Source organism: Sebastes fasciatus, chromosome 14 (genome assembly GCF_043250625.1).
Source record: "Sebastes fasciatus isolate fSebFas1 chromosome 14, fSebFas1.pri, whole genome shotgun sequence".
In the NCBI taxonomy this organism is placed as follows: domain Eukaryota; kingdom Metazoa; phylum Chordata; class Actinopteri; order Perciformes; family Sebastidae; genus Sebastes; species Sebastes fasciatus.
In genome coordinates, this window is record NC_133808.1 from 11,500,261 (window position 1) to 11,517,408 (window position 17,148).

Here is a 17,148-nt window from a genome sequence, read left to right on the forward strand (position 1 = left end):
TTATTTAAAAGTTTGATGGCTTTGGGGGAAAAAACTGTGCTGGTGTGAGTCCTGGGGGTCCTGTATCTTCTACCAGAGGGTAGGAGGGAGAACAGGCTGTTGTGGGGGTGTGTGTTATCCTTAATGACCCTCAGTGACTTCTTGAGGCACCGCTGGGTGTACAGCTCCTTTTCCTATATTTGTATTTTGAATATCTTTCAAAAGCATGGGATAGGAGGAGAAAAGTAACATTCGATAGAAAAAATCCTCAGACTCTTATGCCTGTTTGTCATGATTTGATTTGTGTATGTGTCTTGTGCTTAGGGGGCTGTGATGGCATATCTGTGATTGTTTATTTGTTGTATTTCCATTGTGCGATATGTTCTGGAGCATTATTTGTGGGAGGTTCATGTTCACGATTATGTCTAGATGATGTTTATGTTTATGTTTATGTTTGGATGATGCTGGTGTATTGTGCTGTTGGGCTAACATGCTGGAATGTTTGATTTCTTGTTAGTTAATGTGTCTGAATAATCCCATTAGGGATGGTTTATGTAAATGACCAGATATGAAAACAAATTATTCTTTCATTCATTCATTCATTCATGATTATCATGATGACTAGCATTCATAGATCAAAGTTACCAACCAAACAGGTGTATTATCACATATTTTGTCCTTGATATGGCCTAACCAATCAGTCATAGAGCTAAAGTTTTAAAGCTAGCAGATAGATCTTCTAGTGTCTTGCATGTTGTCTTGTACCTTTATGTACCTTATGTCCTAATGTTGCTGTTATCCTCTCTTGCAGAGTGAAACATCATCAACCAACCAGGTGACTTTAACGTGATGAAATCACACTCTAAGTGTCAATAAGGACAGGAGTGATATTTTTCAGTAACTGGTCTTTCTTACAGTTTCTCATGAATGATATTCCCCACTGTGTATTTAACCACACAGTTTTCAGTTGGTATATTCGCTTCACTCAAATGGGTTTGTTTTGCTTTCTGTGAGCTTAGAAATAGAGATGTCAACAATATTTTTTTTTAATTAAACAATTTTTATTTAGAAAAAACAACATGGACAATAATAACAAATGTGAAACATTAAGACATAAAATCTTTGGTTACAACGACAATATTAGCACCATGGTTGAAAGGAGAAATATAAATACATTTTCCTTTAAGGTTGACGTCTGTATGTCCTTGTCATTGCATGTAGGTGATCAGCACATAGAATAATAAATTATTGGCATAACTGTTGTTATGAATTGCTGTGACATTCAATACTTGCTTTAAGTGAGTTGTAATACAAATTTTGTATTCCCCGTAAACCTGGCAGCAAGGCATACTAAATGTAGCTCACCAAGGATGCTCTGGAAATTAATTTGTTTTTCTCACTTCAAAAAACAAAAACACACCAGAGTGACTAGATGACAACCGGGTCCCACTGTTCATGTGTTTCATTTCAAAAGAACAATTCATAATTTGTTTTCCAAATAAGACACCCTGTTATGAATAATTAAATGACTAAAAATGGATTAAGCTTACAAAACAGTTACAGAATACAATTTCTAAAATGATTTTTCTTTGAAATGAAGCTAATTGCAGAGTCATTAGATCAAATCCTCAGATAGATTTATTTGACTGAAACACTTTGTAATCCCTGTTGAGTATTATATTGTAGTTACAACTATACATGTTCAAAGGCAGGGCCTGTGCTTTATGATACTTAACACATGTCACTTATACTAATGCTATGGTTAAGTTAGTGACACAGAGATGCTGTATAGTGTGGACGTTTCTGTGTATTGTGGTGTAATGCAATATGGAGTGGTTTTCATATTTCAGGGCATTATGGTGTGTTTGCTTGACCTTTGCACTTATGCACAAAAAAACATTTCTTTACACCCATAAACCTATAAGCAAACATTAAACATAAAATTATTATCACATTCTTACTTTTTGAATCTCACTCATGGGAGCAATTGTCAGTGAGCAACATATATCATGCGTGTGATTATCTATTTTTGACCCACTCATTTTTTGTGCTCCTACAAGTAAGCACATTAATTGCCATATAGTTCACCACCAATACCAGTTGACCCTAGTATACATAAGGCCTTCACAAGTCATTTAGGTTGCTCCCACACTGTATTTTGCATTTTTTTTTTTTTGGTAATCCACGTGGGAGCTTGAGAGATGTATCCATTGAAAATCAGTGTATACAATTAACCTTTAACCAAAATTCATTAATTTGCAGGTTCCACGACCAGAAATGTGTTTACCTCTAAATCATGCACAAACTGTTGTAATGCAAACCTTTCAATGCATTGTCATTCTCAAGAGGTCATTTTATATGCTTGCCATTATCAATAGAAAGACAAAAACTGTATTCATTCAAATGTATACATGCAAAAATATAAATTTCCTACCGAAAAGACTATGCCTTCATGATTTCTACTGTATTTCACATTCTTCACCACATGGGGTAGCTGCCAGTTTTGAAGAGGTGCAGGAACAAAATGTTGCTTTGTGTTACCAGAATTGTATTTTATCTTCCTTTGCATACACTTCACATGTTCCCTTCATATGTTTGTACAAATTACACTCTTATTATCGGATTATGGCATTCTTCTGTATGTAAATACATCTGCAGCCATCTTTGAGGTGTTCTTTGAATGCCTTTTTATACATTCTTTTATATCTTCAAAGCTGTGAAAGAAAACCTCTTTGCTTCCCAATTATGCGGTTATAAGGCTATACAGTATCAAAGCTGCTGTACATACAGACCGTCTTCTTCCTCTCATCGCTGCTCAGCTTAAGATGGTTTATTATCATGTTTTATATTATACAAAAATACGCTCCCACTTTGTTCTCACTGAAGCCTTTCTCTCCCTGCAGGTTGTGATTTTACATCGGATATAACAAATACCCCGAAAAGGAGGAGTGCACATACTGCCCAGCATAAAGTCCTGAGGCCTGATCTGAGGGCAGCTGAATGTACACAGTGTCCCCAGGTTGTAGAGGTAGTACTGCGCTCCCTGATGCTTGATCGAGGACACCCTTTTTGTATTCATCATAGGTATACATCACTGGCTCATTGTTCCTCATCAAAGCCACCCACACATTAGCTCCTTTGCAATGAACGTGGTAGGCAAAGTAATAAATGCCAGGCATGTCACAGGTGAAGATTCCTGTTTCGGGGTTGTAGTTTTGGCGACCATTGTACAAGAGCTTGTCAAAGACGACAGGAGTACCCACAGGTGGAAAGGGAGTTGTTACTACAGCTGTGAATGCTGGCATTTCCAACCCACTGGCACCCATTACTTCAGCCCCATTGCCTCCATACTTGCCCTTCTTACCATAACCACCAGCCTTAACACCATCTAGTGCAGGGCCCATCTCAGAGAGCACTCCTGACATATCGGGAGACAGACCAGACGGTCCAGGTAGGCCTGGTGGTCCAGGAGGGCCGGGCTGACCTGGCTGTCCAGGGGTTCCTGATGAGCCCTCTTTCCCTGTGGGTCCTATGGGTCCTGGAAGACCTGGATTTCCCTCACCTGCAATGCCTGGGGCACCAGGTAGACCGCTATCTCCTTTTGGCCCCAGAAGACCAGGAGGTCCGATTGGTCCTGCGGTGCCATCCATTCCAGGGATTCCTTTAGGACCTTGAGGTCCCACTTCACCAGGTAATCCACCATGTCCTTTTGGCCCGGGAAGTCCTGAAGAACCAGGAGTACCAGGTAGACCTTTATGTCCACCGTCTCCTTTGGCACCACTCGGTCCTGATGGACCTCTTGGTCCTGGCTCTCCACCCTCTCCTGGCAGACCATCCTTACCAGGTATACCAGAGGCACCAGGATCACCCTTGGCTCCATCAAGCCCTTTAGGTCCTCCTTCTCCACAGTCTCCCTTAGCACCAGGTGCACCTAAACCTCCTGGGGTTCCCATTGGGCCTGGAGGACCTGGTGAACCATTTGGTCCAGGGGATCCAAGCATACCAGGTAGTCCTCCGTGGCCCTTGTCTCCTTTTGGTCCTGGAAGTCCAGGTGGCCCACCCATACCTTTGTCACCCTTTGGTCCTGTGAGTCCTGGTTTACCAAATCCAGGAAGTCCAGGCTTTCCTGGCAAACCTGGTGGTCCTGGATGACCTTTCCCACCTGGCATGCCTGGCTGTCCTGGCAGGCCATTTTGACCGGGCTTTCCTTGACCAGGTAGACCCGGTGGGCCAGGCTGTCCTCCTTCACCAGGTGGTCCAGCTGGTCCTAGCTCTCCAGGATGTCCTTTCTCTCCCGGTGGTCCATGTGGCCCTGGGGCACCATTCAACCCAGGTTTTCCAAAACCAGGCAACCCTCTTGGGCCAGCAGGTCCTGAGGGCCCTGGGAGCCCTTTGTGACCAGGTTGTCCTGGCTGGCCCATCCCTTTGTCTCCTTTGGGTCCAGGTAATCCTGGTAGCCCTGGCAGACCTTTGTGACCTGGCTCTCCTTTGGACCCTGGTTGGCCTGGTAATCCTCCTGCCCCTGGTTTACCTATTCCTGGTAGCCCAGGTGGTCCTGGGGGACCCTGAGGCCCTGACTGCCCAGCTGGCCCTTCTTCACCCCTAGGGCCCATTTCTCCTTGTGATCCAGCCTCACCATTTCCTCCTGGCTTGCCTGGCAGTCCTGGTAAACCTGGTTTTCCCACTGCAGGCCCTCCTGGTGGACCAGGAGGTCCAGGTCGTCCCGCAGGTCCAGGCTGTCCATTCCCTGGAGTTCCAGGAGGTCCTGCAGGTCCATCTGGCCCAGGTGGCCCAGCTGGGCCTTGTTCTCCTTGGGGAATTCCCTCAGCACCACTAGGTATTGTCTGACCTGTGAGGAATTAGATAAATATTCAACCAGAAATTATGAATTTGAAAATAGACAGACAAAATTTGGATTATCAAGCGAGCGCACACATGCTCATACAATCAACACTCAGTTGGGTTTAAAACGCTTCCGATTGATATTTCTTCTCTGGCACTTGAATATACAGTAGCCTAACAAATAACTATATTACTATATGCCATTAAAAATAAAGAAACTTTGTGCCCTTGTGTTTTAGCAGGTAGTGTCACATGTGTTCAAGATGTGAATGTATGTTCTTGGAAGATTGATGGTTACTGTTTGTTGAAAATGTTGACTTTCTCACCTTTGTCTTGGCCACCATTATAACCGGCCCCTTTACGAGCATTTTCTTTGCCCTTGTGCATGGGCATCTGAGGTAGCTCCTTCCTGTAGTGGGGATACTGCATATAGGGCATCTCTTTGCCAAGGTACTGTTGTTGGGGAAAGCCTTCTTTGCCCATGTGTTGCATGTGCTGCATCGGCTGGTATGGCTGAGGGTGTTGCTTGTGTCCGTAGTATGCCGCAGCACTCACATAAGTAAGTGCTGCAAGCTGTAGCAGTGTCAGGAAGAAGGGGAGGGGAGGCATGGCCGAGACCTGTATGGAAGGTAGAGAAGACGAGATATGAGGGAGGGATCTGTTTTTAAATCCTGTACATTAGTAAGTAGATCAAACATTGGTATGGTAGCAGTTTAGCAATTCTTGAAATATCATGAACCACCAAGTGTATGAGACAAGTGGACAACCTCATTTGCAAAAAAGCAGGCAGTGGTAGGTCACATTCTGTCTCCCTCTGCTGGATAACTACACAATTGTCCTCTTATCTCAGCCAGGAGATTATGAAACCGGTTGTGAGTGCGTGTGTGTGCATAATATTTTGGGTGCTCTTTTATGGCTGCATGCTCAAGGACCTCAGGTGTTGCAGTGACCTATACTTTCTCAAAACACCTTTTATTGCCTGTTTGATTCTGCCATTGACTGCTGGCTGCTGACTCCTCATTCACTACTCTTAACCGCCCCCCCTACCCCTGGCCGGTAGAGGCCGCAAGTGTGTTAACACAGCTGAGTGTGGTTTGGCTATCAGCTAACAGAACTAACAGCACACACACAGCTCAATGCATCACCACAGCTCTGCCGCCTCTCAGCCACTGCTCTGCGCTGTGGCCAGAGATACAGTGACTCCGTGCGTTTTTATTGAGCATCATCGTCACATAAACACGTGTATTGATGAAAAAATAGACTTGAAGCCTAAATAAACGCTTCAAGGCATGGTTACGCTCGTGAGACGGAGCTGAGACACGTGCCTGCAAAGAGCCGGTGCAGACATCTGCATAGATTCCAATGAGAGGGTATCTGTTGTGTGAGATGAGAAAGTGAAAAACACGTCTGATACACTTGCAGTCTAGATGGGAGGTTGGCCAATGTGGTTTGCATTCATTTAATCAAACATTACAGCTGTGGTCGTTACAGACACACAGTGTTTTCAGTCATTGCAGTGTCACCTATGTAATATCGTCATAGACTAGAATGAGAAAGTTGTCCATTTCTTTTTCTGCTCAACTTTGGAATAAATGGGCTGGTTAAGTGGAGACCATTTTCAATTAACCAAAGTTGCCATTTCTGCCAACTTGAATATTTATGCTATTATTCTAACCACTACCACTACCATGAATATTATCACCTACTGGAAACTATTAAACAATTTCCATGAAACAAAACTGTTGTTAACAAAATGTCAACAACAACAGCAACAAAAGCAAATATGGCAAAGATTCAATATCACAACTGTCAGGGCTCAAACTGTTTCAATCTAATTTATTTTGGACTGAGCTATGCAGACATTTCCTGTATATTTCTACGAAAGAAAAGTTTAACAATCCCACGGATGTGAATATAAATGGAGTTCTTCAAAGTCTTTCTTTCAGAATAGGATTTTGGAAAGTTTTCTTCTCTGTAATAACCTCTCAGCCATGTTTTGAATTGCCTTCAGTTTAAATCTGACACCCTTTAACTCCCAAATGTTGTAGAAGTGACTGAAGGCAGGGATATATCTTGACTTTTGATATGGTGTTCTGTAACAAATAATGTACAAAAAAATACAATATAATACAGAATAGTTTTTCTTGTTGATTTGTGATCTTCATTGATTGGACTGCTTATGTCTTATGTCCAATTGCTCATATTTTGGTGATTTTATAACCTACTGCTTAATGATTGTAAAATATTGTGCTTGAGAACAAAACGCTCAGATGTGTTTGGATTTCAATTTTGGCTGAGCCTTAGCTGAAATAGTATATTTATATATGTAAGCTGTTTATTAAGCTGTAAATTAAATCTGGCATTAAAAATACACACAAGACAAATGCTAATGTGTCTCTCTCACAGGCTAGGCGGGTATAAACTGCATTTATTATAGTTGTCCACAAGAGGGAACCATACTAAATGGCACACAAAATATTATTTTCAATATCCCCTGATGTTCATATGTTGCGCTGAAACCTTGCCTGTAAGCAAATGTGATGTGAAAATGTGATGCCTACGGGCAACTGGCAATAGATGATTGAATACCAGTGCCATAATTAATCAGTCCTACTGTCTGAGATGTGTGGTGGCAATAGAATGAGAACACTTGTATGAACATCCATTCATTGCTTGGTACTTTTTACAAGTGTGTGAAGTATTTCTGCCACCTCCTAGTTAACTCACTGGTGTGAACACCACTCCTGCTGATATTAATAAGGGCATTCTTGTTGTTCCTACATTACTGCAACATATTCAGTCAGATGTTTGACACAAAAATTCTCATAAACAATTGAGTTGACACAGGAAGGCGCACAGAGGATTTAGTGAGAAATATCTAACGCCACTTGCAGGTGCCTGCCAGAAGTACTAAACACCCCGTCTCCACCACCACCTGATGATGTCAGATGTCTGGTCCAACAAGTATATTTTTGAATGAATAAAGTTGCGTTCATTTCCATTATTTAACCCCAAAGCTTTCTGCTTTAAATGGTCAGTAACAGAGCGAGGCAAAGGGGTTTTCTTTGGCTCACCATAAGCTGTTGAGTGTCTACTTGTTTTATTCAGTCATTCTTTCCATTTCCATTTCCATCCCAGTTTCAGTCTACTCATATCCTGCCACTCATTTTATTACAACTCATCTGTAGTTTTTTTAATTCACATCCTAAACCACATCCTTAGTGTCCACTCCATCACTGGCTCTTTGGATCTTTTCCGCCCTCTGACCTTTTCTCAGTCGACTGGTGATTTTAACATGGCCGTGCCACTGTCTCCCCGATGAGAGCTGGCCTTTGAACGAAGCCCACCTAGCTTTCGTGGCAACAGAGAGACAGACATGCCAAAGAGTCTAGAGGAATGCCGCCGTTTTTGAACTGGGACCTATTTTTGCCTGCTGGGCGGAAGCTGTGATCTGTTCCCAGTAATCAACAATGTGACTGTCTATGGATAATACACAGAAGTGGAGGAAATGGACAAGAATAAAGTTGATCTCTGTGTGTAAGAAGTGACAACCTGAGCATCAAACATTTTCTATTATCTGTGCAGCTTCCTAATGGATAATAGAAATATACTTAGTCTAATGAGAGAAAGAGAACGGTACTGATTTCTTATGAGAGATCCAAAAGATTGGTGCACATTTAAAGTGTATGTGAAGGACTGAGGAGGTTTCTGGCATCTAACACAGTCAGATAAAGTCTAAAACATGTATCATTAGTATATTGGTAAAGAATTGATTTCACTGATGTTTCTTTACAAAGGGTGACACTGTATATACTTGTATGTACTGCCTGTTGTAGGATGTGTACCCTACATCAGGAAAGACCTGAAAGAGGTGGGGGCTGGTTGTTGGGGTTAGAAGAAAGAAGTGCATTGATCCTGAGACATTTGTCAGGTTAAAATATTCAGACACTCTTTTGCTAACAAATACTCAGAGTCAAGACATCCAGCAAAAGCGTTTCAAGAGCCTGAAATGTTTTGAGGTTTTGTGAAAAGGTGCATGCCAGACACACTCGTTCTTCTTTACTTTCCATATCATAATAGAGAAGCTTTTATGGCGCAAAAGCCCAAACATATACCTGAATGATTTTGATGACACCAAATCTACATCCCATCTCTTAATGAGAGGATGACAATAATGTGTTTTATAAAAAAAAATTATTTGATCTACAATTTTTATCAAAAATAGTATTGAAATGTGTGTTTTTTAGACGATGATGTGTGTTTTGGTAAATTAAAAATGTGCATTTTTTTAAACATCCTTTGGATATCATAGTTAAAATTATTGCTGTTCTGGACACATTGTGGCAAGGAAAAATATCATTAGGCAATTTTCAAAATAAGAAAAAAAGCCTTGAACATTTCAAAAATTATTTCATTTAAATGTGATTAACTAATAATGACAGAGAGGAAAAACCAGGAGTGCATTTTGACAAATTCTCTTGAAAGATCATTTTACAAAAATGTAACAGTCAGTTTGGTGGCATCTAGTGGTGTGGTTGCAAGTTGCAACTAACTGAGTACTCCTCTATTCTTCCTTTCCAATAATTGGTAACGTGAGCTACTGAGTGCAAAACCGTGGTAACGCTGCTTCCCTCGCTCAGAGGCCATCCTTACCATAATAACACTACTTTAGGAGCAACGGAAGTCAGACAGCGGCCGGCGGTACCACAGTTTTGCACTCTGCGGCTCACGTTACCGCAGAACTACTCGGAGAACTATGGTGGCCCTCAGGTAACATAAAAAACGCAAAAGGCTCTCGCTAGAGCCAGGGTTTGGTTTGTCCGTTCTGGACTACTGTAGAAACATGGTGGTGCAACATGGCGGACTCCGTGAAGAGGACCCTTCCCTATGTAGATATAAAGGGCTCATACTAAGCTAACGAAAACACATCGATTCTTAGTTTCAGGTGATTATACGCTAATGAAAACATAGTTATGAATATTATATTCCATTTCTGTTACACACTGACCCTTTAATATAAATATGCATCAGTGATGTATAACAATTCCCCTTATATGACCATTTATTTATATATACATAAAAAGGTTTAAGAAAATAAATAGGACAGTTTTACTACCTTTTAGGAACGTCCCAGCACAGTGTCGGTATGTGTGTGTGTGTGTGTGTGTGTGTGTGTGTGTGTGTGTGTGTGTGTTTGCATGGGTGTTTTTAAAGGGTTGGAAATATTCTGACAAAACTTGTGACCTTAGATCGGAGGCACCGTACAACGAGGGTCTGTTCAGTGTCACATAGCAACACCATGATGTTGTCATGGTGACCGCAGAGTGATGGAAACACCTCCTGTCTTTACCTGGTGTGCTTTTCTCCAACACATTATTCTACTTAGGTGTTGCCTGCAGAGTGACTTGTTCATACAACAGGGCCACTTTCAGACATCTGACGCAAACATTAACCAGCAAATTTCCACGTTTTAACTGCAGGGTGCATTTATACTGAACAAAGTGACTATAAAGAGGTCTATTATACCAATTAAACTTGTTTTAAAATGCTAGTGTCATCCCTATAGATGTCAGACATGAAGTCACATATAAATGTGGCACAGCTGTGAGAAGTTGTGATGGCGTGTTGTGAGCTGTTTCTCTCATTTGTGAGATTTACAGTTTAATTTTTTCACGTTGGTGTAAAACAATCTGGCTCCCTCAATGATGACTCTCTGACAAGCAGTCATTTGTAACAGTGACTACACAGGAGCAGCGACCATGTTCTACATTTTTCAGATGTCACCCATGTGTCATGCCGTTCACACACTCTCCATATCGGTTTGTTTATGAAGCAGGAAAAGACACACATGCACACATAGTGGGAAAATCATAGACAAAAGAACAAACAAACACACACATCATCTTGTGCAATGGACACATATATGTGCAATTATGGATCACAACGGAGATCATTTTTAAAAACAAGTTGAAACTGTTTCTGAAGACTTCATGAGTTAAAGGTGACCTTTTTTAATTTTATGACACATTTGTTATAATTTCAATTTTCTAATATTATTTTTGTAAATGCAATGTATCTTTGTATTGCACTATATAATACTCTACAGCCATATAGTGGCTCTGTGAGGCTATACTTAGGCACAGTGGTGCTTTGGGCTGACATGCTCACAATGACAATGTTAAAGGTACAGTGTGTAGGATTTGGTGGCATCTAGTGGTGTGGTTGCAGATTGCAACCAACTGAGTACCCCTCTGCTCACTCCTCCCTTTCAAGACTGCGGTAACGTGAGGCGCTGAGTGCAAAACCGTGGTAACGCTGTCCGCCTTGCTCAGAGGCCATCCTTACCACGATAACACTACTTTAGGAGCAATGTAAGTCAGACTGAGGCTGGCGGTACCACGGTTTTGCACTCAGCAGCTCACGTTACCGCGGTTTCAAAAAGCATGTCTGAGAACTACGGTGGACTTCAGGTAATGTAAAAACGTGAAAGGCTCTCTCTAGAGCCAGTGTTTGGTTTGTCCGTTCTGGGCTACTGTAGAAACATGGTGGTGCAACATGGCGGACTCCGTAAAGAGGACCTACTCCCTACGTAGATATAAACGGCTCATTCTAAGGTAACAAAAACACAACAACTGTTAGTTTCAGGTGATTATACACTAAAGAAAACATACTTATTAATATTATATTCCATTTCTGCCAATAGATCCCCCTAATTGTTACACACTGGCTAAAAAAGGCCATTTAGTATTGCACATTTGCTATGAATGCAATAATATAGAATATTCAGTAAACAGTATATTCTTCTGTCTCTATATAAATAGTAAACAGTGAAATGGTTAAAAAAAAAATTAGGCATAATTATTCATTTACTTTTTTCACACTTGGCACATCCATCACCTTCAGTGAGTTATATCAGTTAAATTTAAGCCAACACATTAACCATTAGACAACAGCCCAGAGGGACAAGGAGGTAAAAATATCTGCGGTCCGAACTCTAATTTTTCAACATCTGCTGCCAAAATCATGTGTGGTTGGTCATACACCACTGAGCTCTCAGCATGTCCTGCCCGGCCCAGACAGTCTCAAAAATAAGCAAACCTCAAAGTCGTCTACCTTGTATGTAACGTATGTGTATGTGTGTGCCTCTGTTTCCCCAACTTCTTCCAGATGTCCATCTTTTTTGACATTTTTAAATAAACGAAACGCAGTAAATTGTCCGTCAGGTGTGCGACGTGAGTGGACTCGTGGGCATCATGTGTCTGTAAGATGTTGTTTTTGCTGAGTCAACCTTCGCCCAGCGGAAGCTGAGGTGTCGGCTACCGCGGTTTATACAAGCTGCGATCTCCAGAATCTCATTAAAACCGCAGCAGCTGTGCAACCGCCTGAACAAAAAGAATAAGACCATCATAACTACAGCATGTGGGAATGAACCTCAGCTTCCTCATACTTCTGATTTACCATTACATGCTAGGAGGGAACATGAAAAACTGAAATTTACATTAGGAAGCCTCAAAGAGGATGGAGGAATTTTCTTAAATGGGTTAATTGCAAAATGTTAAACTACAAATCTTTTAAAAACTGTATTAGTGTTCAAGAAAGTTATTGAAGCAAGTTTAAATGCTTTGGAATAACCTATTGTTTATCACACAATGTTTTTTTGTGGCGTCAGCACTATCATTAACTGGCACCCTAGACCAACTTTTCTGTCTTACAGAGGTTGTAGCAGGCTGTTTTAAAGATAGAGTGAAGGTACTGATATCATAGGAAACTAACAAAACCTAAGGAATCAATTGGTACCAACCATGTCATGAAGGAGGCTAAATATAGTTCTAAAGTTAGGCTAAATTTTGGCGAGGAAAAATTGGCATGGCAATTTTCCAACGGGTCCCTTGACCTCTGACCTCAAAATGGGTTCTATGGGTACCCACGAGTCTCCCCTTTACAGACATGCCCACTTTATGATAATCACATGCAGTTTGGGGCAAAAACCATGCAGTTTTTTTAATACAGTACAGATGTGTTATCTTTGCCTAGTCTGAAATTGGTGTATTTGAATAAAATGACCAATGAAAGCTGAGACTTTTGTGGATCCAATGAGCTCAATTGTTTTCATGTCTGATGATGTTAGTCCCCATAGTAGCCATTTCAGTGTGGTGAGACCATTTTTTAAAACTTGATCTCACTGTATAAAATGACCTGTGGTGACCTCTAGGATCATCTAGTAAACTTTACATCCACAAACTAGAGACCTAGAGCATTCAGAGGATGGATGGCTTTCCTAGGTAGATTGACAATAAGGGGGTTTCTGAGCAGTTTCCAGAACAGAAGTGCTCACCATCTATTCGCCAACAAATGCAATTTTTGCAGAAATCTCCAAATGTCAAATGTTTTTGATACCAAATCACAGCATGGCTTTTTCTATGATGTTCCTAAAGGTCTTGGTGTCTTAATGTGGTATTTTGAGGGATTTTGATCATTTTTATTAATTCTTGAGTGGTAAATTTATTTTAATTTAGCACCAAAACTGTGTAACAAATGGTATCTCTGGTAAACTCAAAAATTGCTGCAAGACATAACAAAATGTTTTAAACCCTTATACAGTTTCAAAATGTATTTGAATTCATTCATTCAATTGTGTATTTCTGATTTATGACTAGAACAAGTTGACACACAGTGCTGAGCTGCAGCTCAAATTAATCTTCAGGTCCCCAGCTTTCAGATGATGTACACCACTTCTGTGTGACATCTACTGTTGACCTGCTATCTCCCCCTAAAGACCCCCTGTACCCCCACTAAAAAAGACAAGACATTATTAAACATAATAATAAGGATGTCTTCATAATGTGGAGGTATAACTCTGAACACATTACACATCCGTGTCATACCGAGCTGTGTAGCTTTGCCTTAATTTCAAGAGTCAAAGTTTGATTTAGGAGAAATGAATGAATGATTTAATTTATTTCTGTAAGAAAGACTGAGATATTGTTATTTATGGAAAAAGGGAAGAAAACCTGCAATCAAATTGTCACTGCGTGTTAAAGCCAAAATAATTAAAGGCAAAAACAGTAACACTGAAGCCCAGTGTGGTGTAATTCATGTAAAAGTTATACATCGCTTTATAAGTTGGTGTAATTTGTACACCCAAGAACGTTGAACAGGAAAAAGAGAAGAGATACAGATAATGGTTTAAAGCGGCCTCTGGCTGATTCCTCACTTACGGAAACAAACCTGTCTCTGGTGTCCTGGATTTATATTACTCACGCACAAAACCACGCACCTACACGTATTCAGTGACAGAGCTCAGCTGATGGGACGAGACAACGGCCAACATTCTTCCTCAAAAGCACTTTTTAATCTCTCCTCTCATGCATTGGACTGAGATGGAAATATCAGCTCTGTGTCTCCAGACACATCTGTCTATCCTCTCTCCTCTGTCAGATACAGACGACTCTCTCCTCGCCGTCTCCTTTTCTTCCTGTGTCTCTGTGTGAACAGAGCGATGCCTGTTCTGCACCCTCTTCATCCTCTGCCTCATTTCTGTCTGTTTGCCCTCGCCGGCCCTTTGGAAACATGCCGGTTCAGTGACCTGAAGCCACTCGGTGACCTTGCAGACTGTGGTGGAGGACTGTGTGTCTCTTTAAACCACCTTGCTAACAGAGCAGGGACAACGGAAAAGTCCAGTGGTGATGAGATGAGAGTGGTCAAATAGTAATGATCACATTCGGCGCAAAGAATTAACAATAAATTGGTGTTTAACTGTTCTTGCATGAGCACACGTGCATATGTACAGAAGCACTTAGCACTTAAACTATTCTTTATTCGGCCAAATTAAGTCTTTGAGTTTCTCCTTCTGCAGCCTGACCAAAAGCTAGTGTTTAAATCCCACTGAACATGTTTGGCAAAGCCTTCCTCCCTGCACCGCAAACCATTTACAAATTTATACTTAAGCCAGCAGTACCCTTGCACTCAATCTTTGTAAGTGCACATTGTGGTTTCTCAGTGAAAGGGGAAAAAAACATTTGCAGCTCCTCGGCTCCCTAAACGCAGCTTTTATCACAAAGCACACCTCGTAAAATTAACACCTCTTCAAGTCACGCTGCAAATGTCCTCGTTCAAACAAACCTCGTACACAAACCAGAGGAATACAGCTAGTCCACACACACACATGCACACTGTCACAGCTGTGCAGCTAAATGAGCAAAGTGTTTACTTCTGTCCCTCTCCTTTGCCCTACCATTACTCTTGCTTTTCATAGGGTCCTTTTGTCCGGTGCATTCCTGAAGTTTGCAGAATAATGCATACAGAAGGGTGCGCACACACAAATACAAGCACACACTCCATTTGAAAGGTTACTTCTTGTGCACAGGACCAGCTTCTGTAGCACTTTCACACACTAAAGGGCACTGCGGGGGCCATACACCGATTTTGATGCAATGCAAAGATCAATAGAGAAAGAAATATGTGAGAGAAAGGGAGAAAGTTTACGTGAAACAATAAGAAAGGAAGAATTTGTAATTAAGTGAGGAAACCCTTTAGAAACTTGTGTTATAGTTTTAATTGCACACAATATAATGTGTATTTTACTTTAAGTCCCTGAACATCATGCACACAGATCAGATCAGCAAAGACAAAACTACATATTAATAACCAAACAAGAGAAAAAGACCTGACCAGAACCGTATGAATGGCTGGAGACTGTTCTGAAGCTGTAGCATCATACCAACAGGGTTAAGGTGAACATAAACTTGTACGCTCCTTCTGAATAACTGATCAGCAGGAGGAATTCTGAATACATAGATTAAAATAAATAGATCTCATCGTTTAGCAGGTGAATCATTTAATAGTCGCCGTGACTGACAAGGCACCAAACAGATGAGCAATGTCAGAGAATTACAAAGCAAATCAGGCCAGAGAGACAGAGCTGCTATGGAGCCAAAGACGGTGTTTGCTCTGCAGTCTCTTCTCACCAAACTGCTGCTCTTACCCCCATCACATACATCTGACAGTTTGGCTTCAGCTTTCTGCACACACATGCACACAAAACATTTTTTTCTCACACATGGATGCACAGTCCATACTTCAGCTCTCTGGAGCCCTGGCAGGCTAAGTTAAGGGATGCAGCAGCCTGGGAAACACCACACTAGCTGAAGAGATGTTCTGCCTGCATGTCTCTGCAGGATGATGATGTGCAGGAATGATGCTATCTCCATAGCTAACGGCCATCAGATCCCCCAGCAACCCGAAACACCTATCACTCACATTTCACTACTGTCACTCACGCAAGTGATTTTGGACTAAAGCTAAGAATGATAAACGTTCATGAACATGTATCTGTTGCATCTGTTTATAGGGCCTTTCTAGTCTTCCGACCACTCAAAGCGCTTTACACTACATGTCAACATTCACACTCACTTTCATACACTGATGGCAGAGGCTGCCATACAGGTGCCAACCTGCCCATCAGGATCTAATCTAAATACTCATTCACACACCAATGACACAGCCTTTGGGTTTAGTATCTTGCCCAAATGACACTTTGACATGTGGACTGGAGGGACTGGGTATCAAGCCGCTCTACCTCTGAGCCACAGCCACCCTGGATATCATGATATATTTAAATGGTTTTACTTACAAAGCTTTAATCAAAGCTGGAAGTTAGATACGTTGTGTTAAAATGAAACATTTTAAAAGAGTGGGGAGAAAAAAAAAAGGAACAATTCACCCAATAAATTATTTTCACATGCATTCCTACCAAATTACAATCACAAGGAGAGCAAACTTTAAGTTAACTAGATGCATTGGATGCATAATAGGTAGTGGAACAACAGTGGGACTCACAAAGACAACTCATTAAAGGCAATAAAACAACTTTCATTCAGATGCACAAGGAAATATTTGCATTAATCACACAAATAAACTGCTAATTGAGCTTTAAATCATGTGAAATACAGGATATAGTGAGAGTAGGACAGTGCTTACCTTTGTGAGTGGCCGTTTATGGGGAAATAATCACTGCAGTCGGACTAAGAGACAGAATAGCAGGCGGACAGACAGACAGCAACACAGAGGGAACCCTGGGATATGTGATCATAAAGGACGCACACCTTGTGGACACAGCTTATATCTGCTGGAGGGTGGAGCCACTCTGGTGGGTGGGAGAGAGAGAGAGAGAGAGAGGAAGGGAGGGATGGAGGGAAGGAGGGATGGAGACTTGACTGAGAGTAAATATAACCTCCCAAACAGTTATGCCATAATTTATAGCGGCAAAACATGCTCACATTCCCCCGCTGAACACCCACAGTGGATGACAAAGACCTGAAACTTGAC

At 41.4% G+C, this 17,148-nt stretch overlaps 1 protein-coding gene across 1 annotated transcript; it reads right to left on the reverse strand.

The window, feature by feature from the left end:
* Positions 1–1,018: 1,018 nt before the first annotated feature.
* col8a1a (collagen, type VIII, alpha 1a) lies at positions 1,019–16,900 on the reverse strand. Its single transcript, XM_074658811.1, has 3 exons — positions 16,801–16,900; positions 5,148–5,439; positions 1,019–4,828 (listed from the first exon to the last, which is right to left on the reverse strand). The coding sequence occupies exons 2-3, from the start codon at positions 5,428–5,430 to the stop codon at positions 2,892–2,894; spliced, it is 2,220 nt and encodes a 739-aa protein (XP_074514912.1). The 5' UTR covers positions 5,431–5,439; positions 16,801–16,900; the 3' UTR covers positions 1,019–2,891.
* Between the last annotated feature and the right edge of the window lie 248 nt (positions 16,901–17,148).